At 41.5% G+C, this 21,173-nt stretch overlaps 1 protein-coding gene across 1 annotated transcript; it reads right to left on the bottom strand.

The window, feature by feature from the left end:
• Positions 1 to 4,804: 4,804 nt before the first annotated feature.
• Positions 4,805 to 14,031, bottom strand: lhx4 (LIM homeobox 4). Its single transcript, XM_026346100.1, has 6 exons — positions 13,705 to 14,031; positions 9,181 to 9,352; positions 7,430 to 7,632; positions 6,776 to 6,930; positions 5,992 to 6,163; positions 4,805 to 5,193 (listed from the first exon to the last, which is right to left on the bottom strand). The coding sequence occupies exons 1-6, from the start codon at positions 13,781 to 13,783 to the stop codon at positions 4,805 to 4,807; spliced, it is 1,170 nt and encodes a 389-aa protein (XP_026201885.1). The 5' UTR covers positions 13,784 to 14,031.
• Positions 14,032 to 21,173: the final 7,142 nt, after the last annotated feature.

The raw sequence follows: 21,173 nt of genomic DNA, 5'->3' as shown, positions 1-21,173 counted from the left end.
CTGTTCTTTACACAATAGTATACCCTTCCACATACACACAGAGAAACCAGTTTATGGTGATGAACAAGCGTTTCTGCTATCCTATGACATTGAAGCCCAGAGCTTCAAACTGTAAAAAGTCCAGGTTGGCATCCACTCGTGTAGTATGTGTTGAATATATGTATGAAACCATGAGAGGACTACAATGGAGTCTTCAGTACAGCTCCACAAATACTGCATCACTTTATTATTTGTCACGGTTCCTTCATCGTCATGAACGCTGCTCCTTTGGTTACCTGTTATACCAGCACAGTGAAAAAGGTGCAGTTTCACACTGAAAACATTGAGCTCACAACCTTGAAGATGTCATTGAGAGGCCTCTGTTTGACTCCAGCTCCTATTCAAACCTCACTCTGTCATCCTGTGGATCATTGTTCACTGCGGGCAGCATGGAGCGTTTGGGGAGAAAAATGCCCTGTCTTGATGCTGGAAGATTGACTTTTGGCCAACACAAATCCTATCTGTTTTGCATGTTAATTTATTCCCTTTCGCTCCTCGTGAAAAAAAAAAAAAAAAACAGTTTCCTTCAGGAAGTTTGTAATAAAAGCCTTGCGATCGATGATAATGGCATTTGTGCTTGTGTTTGTCATCTTCGCAAAAGCAACAGTGGTGGAGTTTCCACAGATTTATTTGTATACTAGTGCTGTAAGTGGCGTGTAAATTATCCTAACTGTCTGTGTTGCTCTTTATCTTTGTAAGGCACTACTATTAGAGCCTATCCATTAATGCCCATAGTCCAGCCAATCAATGCTTAAATAAAAATCAGCTCAATTTGTGGCATTTTATGCAAACGTGCAAACTTCAACCAGGCTGACTCTTTGCTTTTTGTTTTTATAATGCAACAGGAATAACTAAAACACAAAGGAATCGATAACACTTAAATTTAGTTTAGGTTGGGCTGCTCTCAGACAAATGCTGCATGTTGCTGCATACAGATGAGGTTTATACAGATATACACAGTGGTGTAATTTCATTATAATTCTATACATAGTTAGCCAACACTATAGTCACAGGGAATAAATCCACTACAACCTGAGAGGTTTTAGCAATGCAGCAACTAAGAGCAATACTAACATCTGAGCAGCTGCACACATACATGAAGTCAGCTGCTGTTGCAGACACTGAGGTCATGTCCTCGTATTTTCTGTGGAAAAACTGGAGGTTTCGATAAGAGGAACTGTAGCTTGCAATCCCTAAAAATATGGGGTGTGTCTTTTTAAATGATAATTGAAATTATATTCTATCTATTTATTTGTTTTGTAAGCTGACAGTACAAAGAAGGCAGGAAGAGAAGGGAAACAGATGCAACAAAGACCTCTGGCTGGAGGTAAACCAGGCATGTTGTGGTTCATTGTTATCTCTTTACTTCTCCTATGCCACACGTGGGCCAGTGGTCAGTTTTAAGGTTGAACAAAGAGCATCCCATCAACCTCTGCTGTATTTTTGTTCAGTGCTTAGAACCAGATGTTAGTATTAGCATTCTAAAGTGGGGAATTTCACCTGCTAATAGTGTCATTTTGAGCACTTGCAATTAGTTCAAAGCACTAAGTGTCTGACGAAGACTTTGCCTTGTTTAAACTCTGTTTTGTTATTGTGAGAGCTTTATGTAAAAACAAATAATAAAATACGAAAAAGGTTTCAGTATTTCTCCACCATAGATTCACAAAGGCAATAAAACTGCCTTTGGATCATTATTAGCTAGTAGAATAATGTTTACAAAAGATGGTTTCATTGTTTAGTCAATTGTCTAAGAGTGTTAGAGAATGGTTTTGTATGACCTCAGTGACTGGAAATCCTAACTACAGCCCTGCATACAGTCTATTTACCAGCTTGACATATTGACATACAGGCTAACTGCTGCATAAGGCCACATTCGCTCTTTGCCTGACCACAAAGCATATTTGCCCATATTTCACAAAGCACTCTACAATTAGTTAACAGCACAGGGATTAAGGATAGATTTGACAGTGCAGCACTGCAATCTGCTGCTGAGACTCTTTAGCACTGAGAGGATCAGAGACGCAGCCAGCACAGCATCTGTTTCTCCACGTGTTTTCTTTTTTCTCTCTCCTCTTTCGTTTTCTTTTCTCTCTTCATGTATCTTTCTTGTCACCCGCACCCTAGAGCGCGAGAGGAAAGCAGCATCAATCACTGTTAACTGACTGACCACTGTCTGTTGGTGGTACTAAATGGATCTCCACAATTGAATAGAGGCCTAAGTGTGTGGTAAATGCTCTCAATGGGTAAATGAATTTGCGGGTTAACTCGCTCTAAGAGCGTTTAGATAAGGCAAAATAATAAAAACACCTACAGCAGATATTTTTCTTTTGATATATTGAAAACAAAGTTCAGCTGAAAATCTTAACTCTCACATTCATCACTGCAGGCCCAGTGTATTAAAGAGAAAAGCACCCGAGGGTAACCCAAAGACAATTCGGCTTTATTTTCCTCATATAGATTTGACTGTACACAGTTCATACCATTACACAGAAGGCATAAATGAATAAATTCAGTGCTCTCTTTTACATCTTTTTCAAAGACACATGGCAATAATAAATAGCGCTCATGAAACAAGACAATCAACACGTTTTTCAAACTTTACAAAATTTACAACAATTAAGATGCAAACTTCTGAGGCAACACAGAACAAACAGAACTGTAGTGGTGGGATGATTTTCACTTAACACCATAGATTACAGCCTGCACTTTACTTCACAATTATTTTGTGCATACAAGGGACCAATGAAGAAATGAAGCACTTACTGGATATCAACTGGTACTGTATGGACAAGAGAAGAATACAGGAAATAAATGGATAACAAATTATGCCATATCTAATCTTACACTTTGCTATACCGTCAATCTATTAGTGCAGTTGTTAAAGTAAATATTTTCTAAATATTATCTTATTTAATTAATATGGGTCCATCTTAAGTACAAAGTTGTTATCCTTTATCCATTAACTTCTTTTTTCTTTCCCTAGTATTTCATCGCTACTTCACTGATACCACGTATTCATTCAATAATTACACTGTAATTTGTGGGCTGTAATCTAAAGTTTTCAAAAATGTGTCACTCGCTGCGGCTTGATTTGGTTTCTGGATTTTACGTATGATGCTCTGGTATAAAAAGGACTTGGCAATTTTTCACAAAGAGGTGACATAGTTAGGATTTTGGATTTCTTTTCTTCAACAGACAAACAGAAACAGGAGTGATGACGTGTGTTTTAAACAAAACCTCCCTTGGATCAGAATAGCTACTGGTTTTGACATGCTCATCGAACTCTTTTTGCTCTTGCAGCTCAAAAGAGAATCAGCAATAGGGGATTTCTTTTTTTTTTTTTTTTTTTTTGTGGTGTCCCTTATCTGATGGGGCCTGGACTGTAAGAAACATATCAGTTCAGCAGCCATGTCGACTCTGATGCTACAGTAGAGTATCAGCCCTGTGCGTGGGGGGCTCTGGGGTAATCCCTCTGACATGGAGGACGTGCTATGCTGACAACACATCTGGGGTCAGTAAGTAGGTTGATAGCAGACAAAGCTAGAGCTCTGCTGGAATGAGTAGATTACCAAGAGAAGCCTGGATCAGAGCGAGGAAACCGAAGCGCCAACACAAAGGGAATTTCTGTCAGTGCTCCTGCTAATACTCGATGGTGTTTTGAATGTCACATAAATCTTTTGTTTTTAATTTCTGTAAAAGGAACCTGCATGTCTTATAAATGGATATCTCCTTGTAATACATCTGTGCATTCAAAAGAATAGATTGATAATTTAGCTGTGTGATCTACTACTAGAATTCCCCCAAACCCTGAACCTCTTGACTGTCATCCAACACATAAGCTTTGATTTCTGGCGAATCTGGAAACTAGATGATTTAACACTGACAGACGTCTGCTCTCAGACAGGTTTAACACAGACAAGAACAAGTCAAGCACCTATAAATATAGAAGAGAGACCTGCTGTGCAGCAAACAGTATTCGCCCTCATTTAAACAGAGGACACATCAGCTTCTACAGACAGACAGACGTACCGACAGACAGACCAATGGCCATCTACTTCCTATTAACTTTTAAGCTTCTGCAATACATTAAAAAACATTAGCATGGTTCAAAAGTCACACTTGTGCCACTGTTCTTGTAAATTTACCTCCCAATGAAACACTGTGTTTTTGCCTTGTGCATATGTCTCTCCCCCCTTTTCTCTCTCCTTCCTCTGCATTCCTGTCCATATGTGTAGAAAAAGAAGAGGAGAGTAAAGTGCATTGCCAATGTAAAGGCTTTAACATGGCCAGACAGCAGTCCTACTCATTTTGAATCAGAAGCATGCAGGTGCCTCCTGGATTTCATAGGGACTTGGATCTAGATTGTAGCCCTAACGTTGTAGATGTTTGACAGGGATGGTGTATTCTGGGATGAGACAATATCGTCTCCCCTGTGAGCATAATCCATCGATACATTGGAAGTCCAGTCTCATTTTCAGAGCATGAAAGAACGAAATAAAGTCAGGTGATAACAAAAATCATATGATACAGTGTTAAACTGAACATTCAGTGGAGTGGAGATGTTCTTCACTGCTTTTCTCCAGATTAAACGTCGACCCGGCTGTTGCCTCGCTGTTACGACTGCTGAGGGACTGAGAGTCTTCGCTTCCTTCTGCACTTCACCCAACATCATAAAACATACCAGTCTTGGAGGGTGATAGAAAGAAATGTAAAAAGTCTTGTGAGTCTGTTTTGCTGGACTCGATCTTTCTACCGTGTTTGAGACTCAGAACTGGGAATGGTCCATCTCATCCAGCCATGAGGCAGGGCTGGTGGGGAAGTCTGGATATCCCGTACTGCTGCCCGTAGAGAGGTCTGAGGTGGGGCCACCTGCCATGGCCCTCAGAGCCTGTCCCACCCCGCCTGGCCCCCCCTGCGCCACCAGACTGTCCATGTTGAAGCCCAGGTTGTTGAGGAGAGGAGTGTGGCCCGGCAGAGAGGCTATGGAGGATGGCGACTGAGGGAGGCCGTAGGGGCTCGCTGATCGGATGTCGTGGTAAGTTTGTCCTGCTGCGTCAACAGAGAAACCTCCGTTCAGCACTGCGGCGTTGGTCACGTCGCCAACGCTCCCGTAGAGCCCATTGGTGTGGCTGAGATCCGACAGGACCTGGTCGTCTGCGGAGGAGACACCATCAGTTAGAACAGGGAGCAGAAGAGCTCTGACACATCAAGTGCTGTCAGCTGTGTGCACATTATGTTCTTGTTATATTTCAGTACAGTTAAATGCACTGTGAGTGAGGTTTATTGCAGCCACATTATGTGGATTTCACTGAGGTACAGGAAGGCTGTGAAGCTTTACGCTCATCTCTAACAAAGGAGGTCTATGTGTGTGCAATTACTGCAGTGCAAAATATTTGTGTCCATCTCAATCCCTCCCCTGGGTGGCTTCAATAACAACAAAGCCCCAGAGCACTTTCTTTCTAATTGACTAAAAGCCTCACATGCTTTATAGAGTTTCTGTCACCATGTTTTCATTTCTCATAAAAATGGCCTTCTTTTTAAAAGTGGCTTGAAGACTTTTATGACTACCCAGAACCAGTTTGCAAACATTAAATAACATAGGTATGTCCAAAATGTCGTTAGCTTCACACTAAGGACCCTCTGTTTTCCAATAAGCTCCATCATGGCGACAAATGGAGGCAGGAGGATGCATCAGCGGCCGCAGGGAGGGGGTGGGGGTGACGAGCATGCAAAATGAGATTTGCCTATGAATGACACCAGGCTTTGAACAACACAAGGCAACAAATGAATTCCCACAAAGACACATTCAATTGCTGCTGTGCTTGTGTCGTTTAGCAGCTTGTAGGCTCCCTTAATTCCATTAGTGCTACAGCAGGACTGATAGATCCCTTTCAGGAATCTATCTTATAAATAATAATAGTTATTGGTTGAAGATATCCACAAACTAGGTACCCCTGAAGCTCAGTTCACTGTCACTGAGTCCTGCGTCATCAGCCGAGCTTTCCTTCTCCACTTTAGTTCCTCCTCGGCTGCGCTTGACACTTTTATAAAACTGAGTCCAGCGATGTCGACCTGCATCCTTTTTCAGGCGTTTTTCCTTTGCTCGTCGGTTCTGGAACCAAACCTGGCCGAGAAAATAGAGAAAAATGTGTTAATTCATTATAGTAACATCTATTGTAATAATTCAAAAATAAATATGACTTAAACTAAAATTATTATGATCTCAAGTTTTTCATCTGATTTCTGTCAGTTTCCTTAATATTTCTTTATTTATTTCTATATTTCTAACTATGTTGATTGAATAAAAATTATATTAATATTTCTATTATATACTAATATTCAATCCTCCCAGAAAAAAAATATTAATGAAATATTAAACTAACAAAATCAAAATTAAAACTGAACACAAACCACAAGAGAATGTTTAAATACTATTAATGTTCTTACATGAAGCTAAATGCATGAACAAGTAAATAAGAGTTATTTCTATTGCCTTACAATGCTTTTAACTTTTTAGTGCCTCAGATATTCAAGTCTGAAAGCTCTGATAAAAAAGATCTGAGTGCTTATTTTACATAATCTGTATTTTAAATCATAAGAAACCTGTGTGAGAACCTCACAGTCAGACGCTGATTCAGCTGCTTCATTTTTTTACAAGCTAGAGACAATAAGGAACCTTTTGCCTTTCTGTGGATGATCACAGTAGTCGAGAGTGAGAAGAGACAAAACCCTCTACCTGCACTACTCTCATGTCCAGCCCGGTCTCTGAGGAAAGCTGCTCTCTGACGTGGCGTGCCGGCTTCGGCGAGTTTTTGTAGGCACTTTTGAGGGTCTCCAGCTGCTTGGCGGTGATGGTAGTCCTCGGTCGCTTGGTCCCTGCCTCTGAATCATCTGAAAACAGCGTTTCAATCGTGAGTGACTTCCCTACATTTGTCACATCCCCTCAACAGGCAGTGCCCCTCGGCCTTTGCGTGGGGTGTATGCGTGTTAAATGAAGTGAATGGGCATGTATGGGAGTGTATTATTCCCCTTTCTGCATCTGTCCCACTCCCACAGCAGAGGACATAAATCTACTCAGTGCCAGTGGAACAGTGTTATTGGGGCTGCACCATATAAGAGCTTCACTTTGCATAATCAATCAGAGATGCATTGAAATCTCAGAAGAGAGGGAGTGAGAGAGACAGCACACACACCCGGACGACAAACAACATAGATCCACAGTCAGTAGTGATTTCAGTCCAACACACAGCACATGATGTTATATCAGCTACTGTAAGTCTGCTGTAGTAAAGTCAACACTGAATCACAAGGGCTGCATCCTAATAGAATAAAATGAATCATTTCACCTGACTGAACTGTCTTTTAGTACTCTGGCTGTATGCACACTTACCGTTTTGTTTTGCAGTCTCATAATCCACCTTGCACACCAGTCGCCCATCCTCCATGAGGTAAAACTCGTCCCCGGTGGCCAGCTGTCGGCTGCACATGATGCAGGCGAAGCAGTGCAGGTGATACACAAAGTCCTGTGCCTTCCGCACAACCTGCGTTGGAGGGATCCCCTGTTGGCATGATGCACATTTCGTTCCAAAACGCCTGTAGGGTAAACATGAAGGAGAGAGCAGCCATTAGGAAACTGTATGCAAAACAGCAACAGGACAGACTGACATCCTTCTTCTGTTCATATCAGGCTGATGGAGACGGTGAGACCTCCGGAGATTAAAATTTCACATGCTAGACAGCTATTTCTTCAACTGCAGCCAAGAATGATGACACAGTGTCTGTGTTAATAGAAGCTCCAGCTGTTGTGGAGGGAAAAATCAGCACTGGAATGTATTTCTGTTAACGATAGACCTGTCCACAGGTTGATGGATGGAGAGAATCAATGCACTGTGTGGAGTGTGTGTGTGTGTGTGTGTGAGTGTGTGTTTGCATGTTTATGTGTTTGCAGATGAAGTACTGTGAGCTGAATAGGGGGAGGACGAGGCGAAGGGAAATGGAGGAGGAAGAAGAGGAACAGAAAAGAGGAAGAGGAAGAGGAGGAGGAGGAGTGCTCACAGTAAACGCACCCAGTGGAGAACCAATAAAACACTGAGACAGGAGAGGCTTTAAATCACACAGCCAACCCACAGAAATAAAAAGAGCAAGGTGAAGCCTTCAAATCACTGCTGGGAGACATGCATCAGTGAATCTGTGCGTCTGCGTTATTCTCCGTTTATGTACGTGTACGTTCTCCAGTCACAGTTTGAACATGCAAACGTCCCCCTGTTGTCCCCTGGGTCAGCTAACACAGTTAGTTCTCAGCGAGCCTCCAAAGCTCTCCAGGTCTCATTCAACCTTTGAGCATTAAAACCTTTCAAACATGATTTAGTAAAAAGGCCGGATCTGCTGATCCTGTTTTGGATAAAAGTCAAACTCAATTTTCTTCTGTAATGTCTCAGAAATCCAATCGTTGAAGGAAGGAAAGAAAGAAAGAAGGAAAGAAAGAAAGAAGGAAAGAAAGAAAGAAGGAAGGAAAGAAAGAAAGAAGGAAAGAAAGAAAGAAAGAAGGAAGGAAGGAAAGAAAGAAAGAAAGAAATGAGCTTGGGGCATTAAACTGAGCTAAATAATGACATAGATTTGTAATTAATCTGCAGAAATTTATAAGAATTTATAAAAACAATGAGACAAACATTTTTAATTCATTTGATCCCAGTAATAATATGAAGACAGGGTTAGTTAGCAGTTCTAGATGGTGAAAGCAGAAATTAGTTAAGGATTCTGCATTTAACTGCATCAGACGTGAAGCAGAAATTATATTTATATTTAATTTATAACACAGTATTTTCCTACAAATTAAGACGCACCAGGATAAAATCCAGAATAATAAAATATAAGGGAGAAACATTTCACTTTAGTTAAAATTTGTATTAGTCAGTATCATAATGTTAATTGAACCTTCATACAAATATCGACTTATGTATAATATTTATTAAAATACTAATTCTCTCTTACGATCCCGTTAGTTTGAAAACTGTGTTTCTCGCTTTTTGCGAGCCACATACGACAGAAAATCCCAACTCCTCAGTTCAGGCCATTCGTTTTCAAATGAAAGTTAGAAAAATTGTCCAACAACTAACTGAACATCGAGAGAATCGTACTGACTTGAAGAAATCCTCTTTGCAGTAGACGCTTCCTGCCCGAGAGAAACACTTGTCCGCCAGCAGCGTCTGACAGTCGGCGCACTTGAGGCACTTGGAGTGCCAGTGTCTGTCCAGCACCTTGAGGATGAACTTGTCCAGGATGTGCTGACTACAGCCCGCACACTGAGGGATCTCTGCGGGAGACAAGCACAGGGACAGGGGCACTCAGTGTCACTCAACCAGCACCGAAAGAAAAGAGGTGAACAACAGCTCACATTCATATAAATACACATTTTTTAGAAGAAAATAAAACATAGAAACAATTCACAGGTGCGCACCGAGGTATGGATCACACTTAATGGTCCGCGTTAAAAAACTAAAGGTTACAAAACATTTAATCTGCGTTATATTACATTAAAAATTTAATTAATACATACACGAAAATATGGAAATGTTTTGTACTAATTATTTCCTAAATGTTTGTTATTATTTTGAGTCACTTTTTGTCTCGGTGCTTTCTTAATTTTAAATTAGTATAAATTTGACTGTGTTGTGAATCAGTCAATAAATAGCTGATAATAATAATAATAATAATAATAATAATAATAATAATAATAATAATAATAATAATAATAATAATAATAATAATAATCTGTTGTTTAGGACAAGTGTCGATCCGTCTCTGTCCAAGGTGCTGAACCTGAACCTGATCGCTTCCTATTTTGACATATAAACACATTTCCCTTGATTTCATTAAACCGTTTTACTAAATGTTTACCTAAATTCTTCTCAATGTTTTTGAATGGTAGCAGGTGAGACGGGTGTTAGATGTTAATCAGGGTCAAGACAAGAATAAACACAGCAGCAGCAGCAGGTCGCATGTGTCCATCCAGGATCATACGGTTTTACCTTCTGATTGAATAAATTCTTTAAAGGAACAATTTAAAGTGCCAGTGGCCATAAGAAAGATACACTGACCGTCCAAAAAAAAAAAAGAAAGTCACCACCTGGAGTTAACTAAGCAGGTAAGAGCCTCCCACTGGATAATTACAGCATGGATGATTATTTTTCAGCTGGCAACAAATTATTTCACCCTAACTGATGCAGTGAGTAGCTTCTCATTTCTTAAACAATCTAAGTAATCTGTTTCAGAAGAGTGAAATTATTGGCACGAATCAAGCAAAGAAAACATCTAATGACATTGATGAAACTAAAACTAGGTTAAGAACTGTCCAATGGAAGATGAGTCCAGATTTAGCCTGTTCCACAGTGATGGGAGCATCAGGATAAGAAGAGAGGTGGTTAAAGTGATGCACCCATCAGGCCCAGTGCCTACAGTACAAGCCTGTGGGGGCAGTGTTATGATCTGGGGCTGCTGCAGTTGGTCAGGTTCAGTAACATTATGTGTCTAAAGAATGAGGTCAGCTGACTACCTGAATATACTGAATGACCAGGTTACTACATCAGTGGATTTTTTCTTCCCCGATGGCCTCAGGTATATTCCATGATGATAATGCCAGGACTCAAATTGTGAAAGAGTGGTTCAGGGGGCATGACACATCATTTTCCCACATTGATTGGTCACCAAAGTCCAGACCTTAACCCCAATGAGAATCCTTGGGATGTGCTGGAGAAGACTTTGTACAGGGGTCCGACTCTCCCATCATCAATATAAGATCTTGAAGAAGAATTAATGCAACTCTGGACGAGAATAAATGTTGTGACATTGCAGAAGCAATGCCATGACGATGCCACGGTGAATGTGTGCTGTAATCAAAGCTAAAGGTGGTCCAACGAAATATTAGAGTGGGTGGCTTTTTTTTTTGGATGGGCAGTGTGTACATACTGTCAGATATGTATCTTAAATCAAAACAAAATTATAGATTAATTAGCTATAAAATTATAGACAATTAAATCAGGGGAGGAATGTATTATTTCCACTACGTTATCACAAAACTAAAGCGTGTGTGGCCTCGTCCTGTCATCTAAAAACCATCAACACTGAATTATTTTATCTTTACCTTTCCTCACTTGTTGTGTAAATACTGCAACAGCACTTAAATAAAAACCCTGTCCAGGCTTCTCTTAGTCGGCCACATGATAACAGATAATGAAAAATCAATTCGGAGGAAAAATGATCAGAACAAATGTCAGAAAACAGCAGATTGCACGAACACACAGTTTCTTAGGGAAACATCTCGGCCGTAAACACATCTTACAAAAACCCTGTGTTGCTCGTATCACAGCCTGAAGTCTGCAAAACAAAGCTGTCGAGTAGATCTGCCTGCACTCAGCGTGAAAACACATTTATTATACATGGATTTTATATATGAACGAAGCTCTGATTGACAGTTCATCTGGATGATAATTGGATCACATGTGTTTTAATTTAGATCAGAATACCGACGCACGGATAATATCAGTAAAATATATATTTTAGTATAAGTTTATGTATTTTTTTAAATTAAGTAAAACAGTTTGGCAGAAATGACTCCATCACTCAGGCTTTTCGATTGCAGCATGAAAATCCCCAGAGGAAAAAAGCAATGAGCACGATAAATTCAGGGCAGCATTCCTGCACAGACAGCGGTGGAATAAAGTGGAGAAATTATTTAGAGAGAAAGTGAATCGGTGACTGGGCTTTTTAAAAATGAAGCGTCTTAAGTATCTGGACATAAAGTGCTGGATGGAGCGGAGCGGGGACTGTTTTGTAGAGAGAAGTGGTGCTGAAAGGAAAGCAGCACGATTCTTGGCACCGACAGAGCGTTCCCCGTCCAGCATCCGGTCAGTGTGTGAGTGTGTGTGTGTGTGTGTGTGTGTGTGTGTGTGTGTGTGTGTGTGTGTGTGAGAGAGAGAGAGAGAGAGGGAGAGTAGGCTAAACCTCGTGTATTCAGGAGACTTCTCCTTCATATCTTTGTATCTGTTGCCACCAATCTTCACCACATTCAGCCTCATCACCTCCGTCTTTTCACACAGGTAATAAAACACATTTTTTAAAACATGTCCAACAACTAAACTTTTTTTTTTTTTTTTTTTTTTTTTTTTTGCGGTTTGGCAGCCTCTCAGATATCAACAGTCAAATGATTTGTGTTACTTAAACGTGAAGTAAACACTTTATGCCCCTGACTAACAGCCTGCAGGTCAAAGTTTGGGTGTAATTGCCCTGAGTCAGCACGCATAAAAATGTTTAGATGAATTGTCTGTTGCTTTTATTGCTGGAATAATCCAGGTTTAAATACGGTGGGGGGGCTGAGTGGCAGGATCTTTATCCAATCTTTTAATCTGCCTCGATTTATAAAATTAAAGAGCATAAGCCGAGCGCACACAGGCTCTTTTGCTCGGGTCACATTTAAATCGTGTGCTGCGCTTCGAGGAACCGTAAGACAACAGATCTCAGCTCATATGGTCCCATCATCCCGTATTTTGTTTTCATCTGAGTTTTAACAAACAGCGATGAGTCAAAGCAAAATCACCAAACGTCATTTTGTATTTATTTTTCTTATTTGTACCCGAATTATGAGAAATAGTCGGCCTGAATATTTAGATTTAGACAAATAACCGGTGTTGTGTTGTGACACTAAGGTGCAGTGTAGTAATTATCTTATAGTATTATCCCATTTTGTTGTGGATTATTTTTGGGAGAGGTAGCCTATTAGACTCCGTCCATCTGTACAGTTTACTTATTCGCCTGCAAATAATTAGGTCAGAGTAGAAATATATCCCATTGCACTTCTATTTTGACTGCACGAGCAGATTATAAAGGGCCTGGCTCAGATTAACACGCCGGGACGAACAGATGTAAGGTAATTCTCTCTCTTTGATGCTGAGAGGTGGAAAACGCAATAAGACGGTGAGAAATAATTTGGTTTTATCCTCGATAATTAATGGCCTAAACGAATTAATGGGATTGAAACCCTCCCTAAATGTAGAAGAGGAAAACAGAAGATATTGTCTGGCCTCTTTTCCTTAGACATAAAAACGAAATAAAGTGTATGAGGGATTTAATTTGACCCCTGTAATGAGTGTCAGTCAAAGTCAGTGCGCATTTGTCTGACGGGTGATGACAACTGCGTCTGATCTCTTGACCACGCAGGCTCGTTTACAAATTAACAGCAGCCTGCGAGGCTGTAACATCAGCAACATAACGGAGGGAGCAGCAGCGTTTGAGGGGCCAAAACCGGAGAATCAAATACCGCTGCTCCAAGAAGCGGAAATTATCTTTAAAGGTGGGGCGAACAACCAAAGTGCCATCATTTGCCCTGGGACGGTGTTGCATCCTATCGCAGGACGCAGACGAGCCCTGCGAGGCTGCAAAGGTCAACGGAGAAATCGGGATGTGCGTTTTCTTCCCTTTGGTGGAACAGTTTCGTTTTTTGCGCGTTGAAAAACGAGCAGCATGACACATCACCGGCCTGTACGTGACCATCTGAAGCACAGAGTCCTCGTCCTCCGTTACTGTAACTAAAGCCCTCTCCCCGCAGCGAGCCCCTGCAGCACCAACCGGTTTCCGACAACAACAGAAAGGTAAAGACTAAAGATGGCTTACGTTGCAGAGGCACTCCGAGAATCTCCGGTAAACTCTTCACAGGACTCTCTGTCGGTAGGACCGCCGCACTTTGCATCATCGTGATCCAACCCGGGAGACAAACGCACACACATACACCCGCAACACGGTGGGCGCACTCCCCCGTCCCGGTCTGTGGAGAAAAAAAAAGTCTGATGCTGTTGATGTTGAGGCCTTTCTCCGCTCTGCAGGGGGGGTCTCCCTCACTGTCCCGCCAAGCCTCTATCCCTGCTATTTGTCTATTCCCGAGATGATGTCCGTGCTGAGCTGAGCTGTTTTGAAGTGGATCAGACAGGCTGCTCGGTCCATTCAGCGCTGCAGGGGCGGCGGGGCCTGACGTCACCGCGGCAGAGGTTCACCGCGGGCCAATAGGAGCGCAGGAAGAGGAGGCCCCCCCACTGGGCGGAAAGCATCCTCCATAAGTGTACAAGCGAGGAGGAGAAAGGAGAGGAGGAGAGGCGTCTTACATGGTATATAAAAATGTCTCCGGAGAGGCGGGACCTTGTTCCTGTGGAGACCATAAATAGCTCACTGCAGTGGCTCCCGGAGGGGCCCCGGGCCAGCAGGACTCCCTCTGAAGAGAAAGAGGGGAGTCCCATGCACCCAGGAAGATAAGGACTATTTTCCCTTTTATTTACTTTCTTAAAAATGAATATCAAGACAACTTAGAGAGAAAGGATCCGTCCTGGTTCACTGCTACTCTGAGGCAGCTCTAACTTTGATTTGATGGTTCATCATCTGCTCCTTGGTGCTGATGCTGAACCGCTTCACTGCATCAGGTGGATAACTCGTAGTTTAGTCGTTGTGATAGAAGAATATTTGGGCTGGTTGGTTGTAAATTTAAAAGAAGCTGTTAACATGAAAGTAAAGTTAAAAACACTAAATCAGTTCGAGGAGCAAAAGTGAAACCACACCATGCAAAATAGATTAGTGGGCACACACCTGAGTACATTCACGACACCTCCACCTGTTGGAGCTGCGTGCACCTCTGCCCAGGCAGCTGCATCTCTGTCAGTGACAGGTAGGATTAGGAGTCTGGGCGCAGTCCTCCTGACACTGTTCATTTCAAAGCCCGTCGTCTGAGACTGCTCTCCCGGATAAGATATTCCCCCGGAGGGCTGCTAGTTCAAGCTAGATGAACTCAATCTTCGCTTCCAATTTACTTCAAGCGTGAAAAGAAAAGCGCACAGTGGCGCTTTTTTCCCCCGCAGGTCGGCATCCAAACAACACAGCTCGTTTCCTCCAGCGGTGCGAGTCCGTGAACGCATCTGGACACGCACATCTGGACACACGGTTAACTACAGGCAAACACCTGAATTCAGTGCAAGCAAAGGAAAAAAGCTTATTTATTAAACACTTACAATTACTTAATTACTTGAAATTAATTAATAACCTGTTCTCAGCAAATGCAACAACAATAACAACAATAACAACAATAACAACAATAACAACAATAACAACAATAACTATGTGGATTTTCTGGTTACAGAAAATTTAAATAAACCTTCTGTGTTAGTGAAAATATTCCAAGAATTATATATACATACATATACATACACACACACATATATATATATATATATATATATATACACACACACACAAACAGAATTAATTGTGCAATTTAATTAGCAACGAAATTTTAAAGGGATCAGATAAAAATGATAAAACTAAACGTTCATTCTGCTTTTGGTGGATAAAGGACGTTCTGCGTGGGTTCAATTGAAATGACATGATGCTGATGTACACTTCTATGTTTTCTGCTGTTTCCTGTTTCAAACTGTGGATGTTTATTATGTTCTCGCACAATGTTTATATACTGTAAAGACCCACAATCCCATAAGCCGTTCGGCTGTGTTGTTATTGTTTCAAATGTAATTTAGTAAATGAAAACGTACATCAAGCTGATTAAAAAACAAGCGGTTTTATCCATCCGAGTCAACGCTGCAGTCTCCGGACCGTGTGTCCTGCTCCATCCGTAGAGTACATGTGCAGCTGGGGAATCCTCTGGTCTTACTTTATTTTCATTACCTACACTTTTCCCCTCAAGATCATTCAATTTATTCAACTATTCAATTACTCTGATTGTTGGCATCGAGGCCCTTTAGCTGCCCTGGAAAACAATGCAGATAAAAATGCTCTTAACCTGTCAGCAAAGTGCAGCACAATTAGAATAATTGATGGATGCAAAATGCAAAAAGAGAAAAAAAAGATGCGAGCCTGCACATCTGGTTTAGTGGGACACTAAACGACGTGATGCGTTTTTCATCATTAAATGACAAGTAAAGAAACGTGGGAACGTCTGGATGATAAAATAATCCACATCTGGATTTACTCAGATATTTTGAAGACATCATTTTGCTGCACACGTACAAATTCCAATTTAGCAGAAAGGACGCCACATTATTTCTGATTTATATACACGTAAAGACAAGAAAGAGAAAAACGAGTAAGTGTAATAATGCACATTCTGAGAGAGGTGAGATGACTGATCCCTGTGTAAAAAAAAAAAAAAAAGCAGAAGAGGAAACAGCTCTCGGGCAATAACTCAAGCAGAGGGCGACTCCTTTGCCACCGCCGTTGACCCAGCCACCTCTAATTAGATCTAATATTTCAGTGGACGAGTTCATTGACATCTGCGATTCACAGATCCATCTTACTGAGCAGGGAGTCAGAAATCCAGAAACACATCCATCTGCTCGGGCCGAGCAGCCTGGTGTGAGTTATACTGCAGGTTGGAAACTGCATCACCTTTGCACAGTGACACGTACCGCGACGCTGCAGCTCCTGCAACAGGCCTGAGTTTACTGAGACAACACAGCAAACACCGAGATGACAGCATTTGCTATTTTTATGTAGGTAAATATAGAGTTGATTAATGATCTTTTGTGCGTAATTATGAGCTTTGCCGAGATCAGACGAGCAGAATGGATCACATGAGCACATAAACACCTGCACCTTGTGTTTCAGAAAACTGTGACTTTCCTCTGTTGTCGGTTCATGAATCCACACCACCAGCATGCAGACCTACCTCATCCCCGACCATCTCCTCTCTCCTCTTCCTCCTCCTCCTCCTCTTCTCCTCCATGCCGCTGCGCCTTGTTTCAGCAGGACGAGCCGGAGCTCGCAGGGAAAACAGCAGCAGCAGCAGCAGCAGCCTGTCAGTCCACACTTTCTCCGGCATCCACCGTCAAAACAACATTAGGTAAGAGTGGCACCGTGTCCCTAACCATTTGGTCCGAAGGCAGGAGAGGAACAGAGAGAGGGAGAGAGGCAGAAAGCGAGGGGGAAACCTTAGGAGAGAGCACGGAGGAGAAAATTAAATTGCACTTGTGGGGCAAATTCTATTAGGGAATAGTTATTGTCTCCTGACAGCTCCTGTCCATTTGGGTAATTAGTAGAAGAGATTGGTTGAACAAACGAAATCTATTCCCGTCAGAAATGATATTTTCCAATTCCCTGATTGAACCTGACCCTGTCGCGCTAAGACGAGGCGGTAATAGGCTCATTTGACTGGAATGGCAAGAAGCACAGTTCAGCCAAGAGGCCCTGCTAACAGCCATTTATTATTATTATTATTATGATTATGATGACGACTATTATTATTATTACTATTACCATTATTATTATTATTATTATTATTATTATTATTATTATTATTATTATTATTAGGGAACGTGAGCTGGGTTTACACAGGGTTTAGACAGGTTACTTTTACCCTACTGATGACGTGTTGTTGCAATAGTAATGCATCAATATGATGCAACGTCTGTGAGGTGGTTTTTGCATCATATTGATAGACAGCAGACATACTTTTTGTAAATCTCTTCAGGTATATTATCCACTTTTATTTTAGTCCTGTGACCTGCTGCCCAGTGCATGCTGGTACTCACTCATGACCTTGATCAAATAAGCCTGGAACACAAATAAATAATAATAATAAGAAGAAGAAGTTGAAGCATTAATGAAAAGCAATGATTCAAACTTGTTTGTGTTGTTTATTTTTGTGAAACCCAGGCAATGGTGACTCCACATTATTGGTTTCCTCATGGTGCCCAGAGGAAACCTTCATTTTTAAAAGTTTAGCCTGGTTCACACAGCATTACACACAATCCATCTCAATTAAAACCAGGCTGCCATCATTTCTCCATTAATTTTATTCCTATTAAAAACAAAATAAAATCATTTGGATGATTGAACATGTTAAACATTGTGTACTTAAACACTTTATTTCATTTAAGATAACAACTAATCAAATAGTCAAATAACTCAAGCCCCAATTAAAACAAGTCACATTATATAAATATGTATTAAAGCTATTTTTACAACCTCTGGATTTCTGGAGAGAGCGAGAAGTGAACCGTCCCGATTCAGTGACAGCAGCAGTGTCAGCTGAGTGAATTACGACTGACAAGAGTTGGATCTTCTCCAGCTTCATTATCTGAACACTTCCTGTAAGCTATATACACTAACACCGGAGGGGGTGAGACCAGAAACAGAAGAAGTAAAGGTCAGGTTTGTGCTGAAATTAAAATAGTGCAGTCGAGCATATTATCAAGGCCTGAATGCAGTTGATAGTAGGAGGTTATTGATTCTCTGGGCTTACCCTCCCTCCTGTCCACGCTTCTGCACTCTCTGTTGGGCACAGATGAACTGCAAGGACTTCCACTTGGCTAAAATCAAAGATACTTCTCTTTCAAACAGAGAGTAACCACAAACCAACATGGGAGGGCGAGCAATTACACAACGAGACAGAGAGTGATCGGATCAATCGCACACAAATAAACACACTGTTCTCACTGGCGTAACAGAGTGAATGTGATGGTCTTGTTCGGATTTGCAGCGCAGTAAAGTGACAGTGTCTCCTCCTGTTCCCCCTCGGTACAAACAGCAGCCCCACAGTGCGACGGTAAGGAGAGAGGTTTGGGAGATGAGCAGATGAGTGTCCACATGAAAGAGGGAGTAAAATGAGATGGATCTGACCCTACTTGACTCCTGCCTTTCAAAGGCTGAATGTTTAAAACCAAAAGTGGATCTGGCTTAGTTTAGATGTGATATATACCGAAACCATATATTAACCTCTTTTTCATAATTTATTCACCCCTCCTCCTCCTCCTCACCCCTTCTGCCTTCTCCCTCTGTCCACAGCGGGAAGCTTTATAGTATTATTAAAGTCAGAAAGAGAGATGACAGAAAAATGCATCAGGCCCCTCCTGCATTTTAATATCAATACCGGAGAGGTAATAAACATTGAGGCAGAGAGCGCACAGCGGAGGAGCGACCATAAAACCCTACATTGTCTAATTTATGGAAGACAACAACAGGGCAGCGAGGTGAGATTTTTACCCTTCAGTCTGTGTTTTACAATCTCTCAGAGCACAGACAGCATTTGTTTTCACACAAAAAAAAAGTTTAGAAGAAAACGATGCAGCTTTTTGGAAAAGCTTAAATTGTACCTGGAGGGCTGATGAGAGACTGGACCGTACAGTTCTGACTGTGTGACACTTAATGTGGGTTTACTGTACCCTACTCCACTGGAGACTAAATGACTAGTTGACTAGTGTAATTGCTGTCATTGTAGTTGTTGTGTTCTCACAGTTTCACTGGTTCTTCCTGTAAAACCTAAAGGCCACATGCTGTCTGGTTTATTTCATGCACCTATTATGGATGGGCTAATGAGTGAACCATCACCTGACTAAGACATGTAACTGTCATTTCCCTTCAAACACCAGTTTGTCTAAATATCCTAAACATCTAAAGTTTTATTTATAACTTTTAACTAGTGTTTTCTTGTATGATCAACCCTCAAATTGAGTTCATGTTTATGCTTCTGAATTCAGATGAGAAGCTCAAACAGATCCGAATGTGCCTTGATTTAGATTTGAAGCCTCTGTCCTCAGTGTGAACTGCTCACCCTGGCCTTGGCAAAGCTGCAGGCAGATATTACATTGCTGCCAAATTCCTCATTAACCATCATTAGTCCTTACGAGCTGTAACGGCAGCCTCGCAGTCCGCTGAGGCTCCAGGCACCTGAGAGGGGGCTTCAGCGGAGTAAGCAGCATGAAGTGTTGCTGACTCCAATCCAATAACAGACACAGGTAAACATTTAAACAGATTAAAAGATCAGATGTGTGGGAGAAGAGTGCTTTAAACAAAAACACAATTAGTGATTCAAGAAAACATACGACCCCTCATAACCTGACTCAAATTCAGCAAGGACGATATTAAAGAGCATCAGCACATTACCTCCCAGATACTAACCACACAAAAAAGTTTGAGGAGGGCACATAAGTCCTCCTTTAGTTTGACACTTTCCCCACTAAAAAAAACACCCAAAAAGCAGCTCACCTCAGTATTATAATGTGCCAGGTGATGTACTGGATACTGTTTGAAAAAGGAATAAATAACATGCAGAAGCTTCCATGTGACAAACGGCGCTTTTCTCAATCCATTCTGGAAATCATAATGTGTCATTGAGGGCCTCATTCAAAGTATCCGAGAGTTTGATTAAGTCACACAACCACAGCTGCTCAGCCTTGATGCTCCTCTGCTTTAATGTAGGTCTATTAATCAGCCTGTTGTCCTTTTGTGTGTGTGTGTGTGTGTGAGTGTGAGTGTGTGTGCACGAGAGGCATCGACTGCCTTAACTCAACTATTTCACCATCAAAAGCTGTCATATTGCTCAGAAAGTGCTGGAGTGGGCTTTGGGATGAGATAAGAGTGTGTATCGTGTGTACCTGTGAGTGGGGGAACACATTTGTTTTTGGGGGGGCAAAGAAAGCAGGAGTCCAGGGAATTCACACCAATGTCCAGGAACCACAAAGCTCAAGATCAAGCATCGGTTTGTCCTTCAGATGGGCTTCTTGTAATCCGGACACCATCAAACCTTTGTGCTCCATCCATCCATTCATCACAGACTCTTCTCCCTCTTTCATCCACCCGCTCTCTCTCATGTTACTGCCCCTGAGGGTCCACTACTACTACTACCTGCCCCCAGTGGAGCCCACCTCCAACTGTGTGAGGAGGGAAGAGGCCCCAGGAAAGCCGATTGCGTTTTAATAAAGTTTATTATCTGCAGGGAGCTAATCCTCAAGGGTAATCTCTCTCCTCTAGTCCTAAAGGAAAGCTGGATTACTCACTTGCTATAATCCCAATGAAATTGTTAGGATTTAGCTTGTGCTGCACAGCAGATGGCAACAGGCTTTTTCCTTCAACCTTGGGTGCTTTAACCTCCCGTTTCTACATGCAACACTCTGCTCCTACTTGCCTCATGTCCTAATAGTTTGGGTCAAAACAAAGAGGAAAAGAAAACAAAGAAAAAATATTATTGCCAAACCTGCAATGACCAACATCTGATTGTCTGCGTGGTTTTGTAAACACACATATGTTTCTAACTCAGTTAAAATACTATGTGAGAGTAAAAGAACAGAGTCCTTATCAAAAATAATTTT

The sequence above is a fragment of the Anabas testudineus genome, chromosome 4 (assembly GCF_900324465.2).
Source record: "Anabas testudineus chromosome 4, fAnaTes1.2, whole genome shotgun sequence".
In the NCBI taxonomy this organism is placed as follows: Eukaryota; Metazoa; Chordata; class Actinopteri; order Anabantiformes; family Anabantidae; genus Anabas; species Anabas testudineus.
This window is presented reverse-complemented; position numbering and strand designations above follow the sequence as displayed.

Coding starts and splice junctions, on each gene's coding strand:
- lhx4 (XM_026346100.1), bottom strand. CDS start 13,783: ATGATGCAAAGTGCGGCGGTCCTACCGACAGAGAGTCCTGTGAAGAGT. Junction 9,353..13,704: donor TCTCGGAGTGCCTCTGCAAC/GTAAGCCATCTT, acceptor TGTCTCCCGCAG/AGATCCCTCAGTGTGCGGGC. Junction 7,633..9,180: donor TGCAAAGAGGATTTCTTCAA/GTCAGTACGATT, acceptor TTTACCCTACAG/GCGTTTTGGAACGAAATGTG.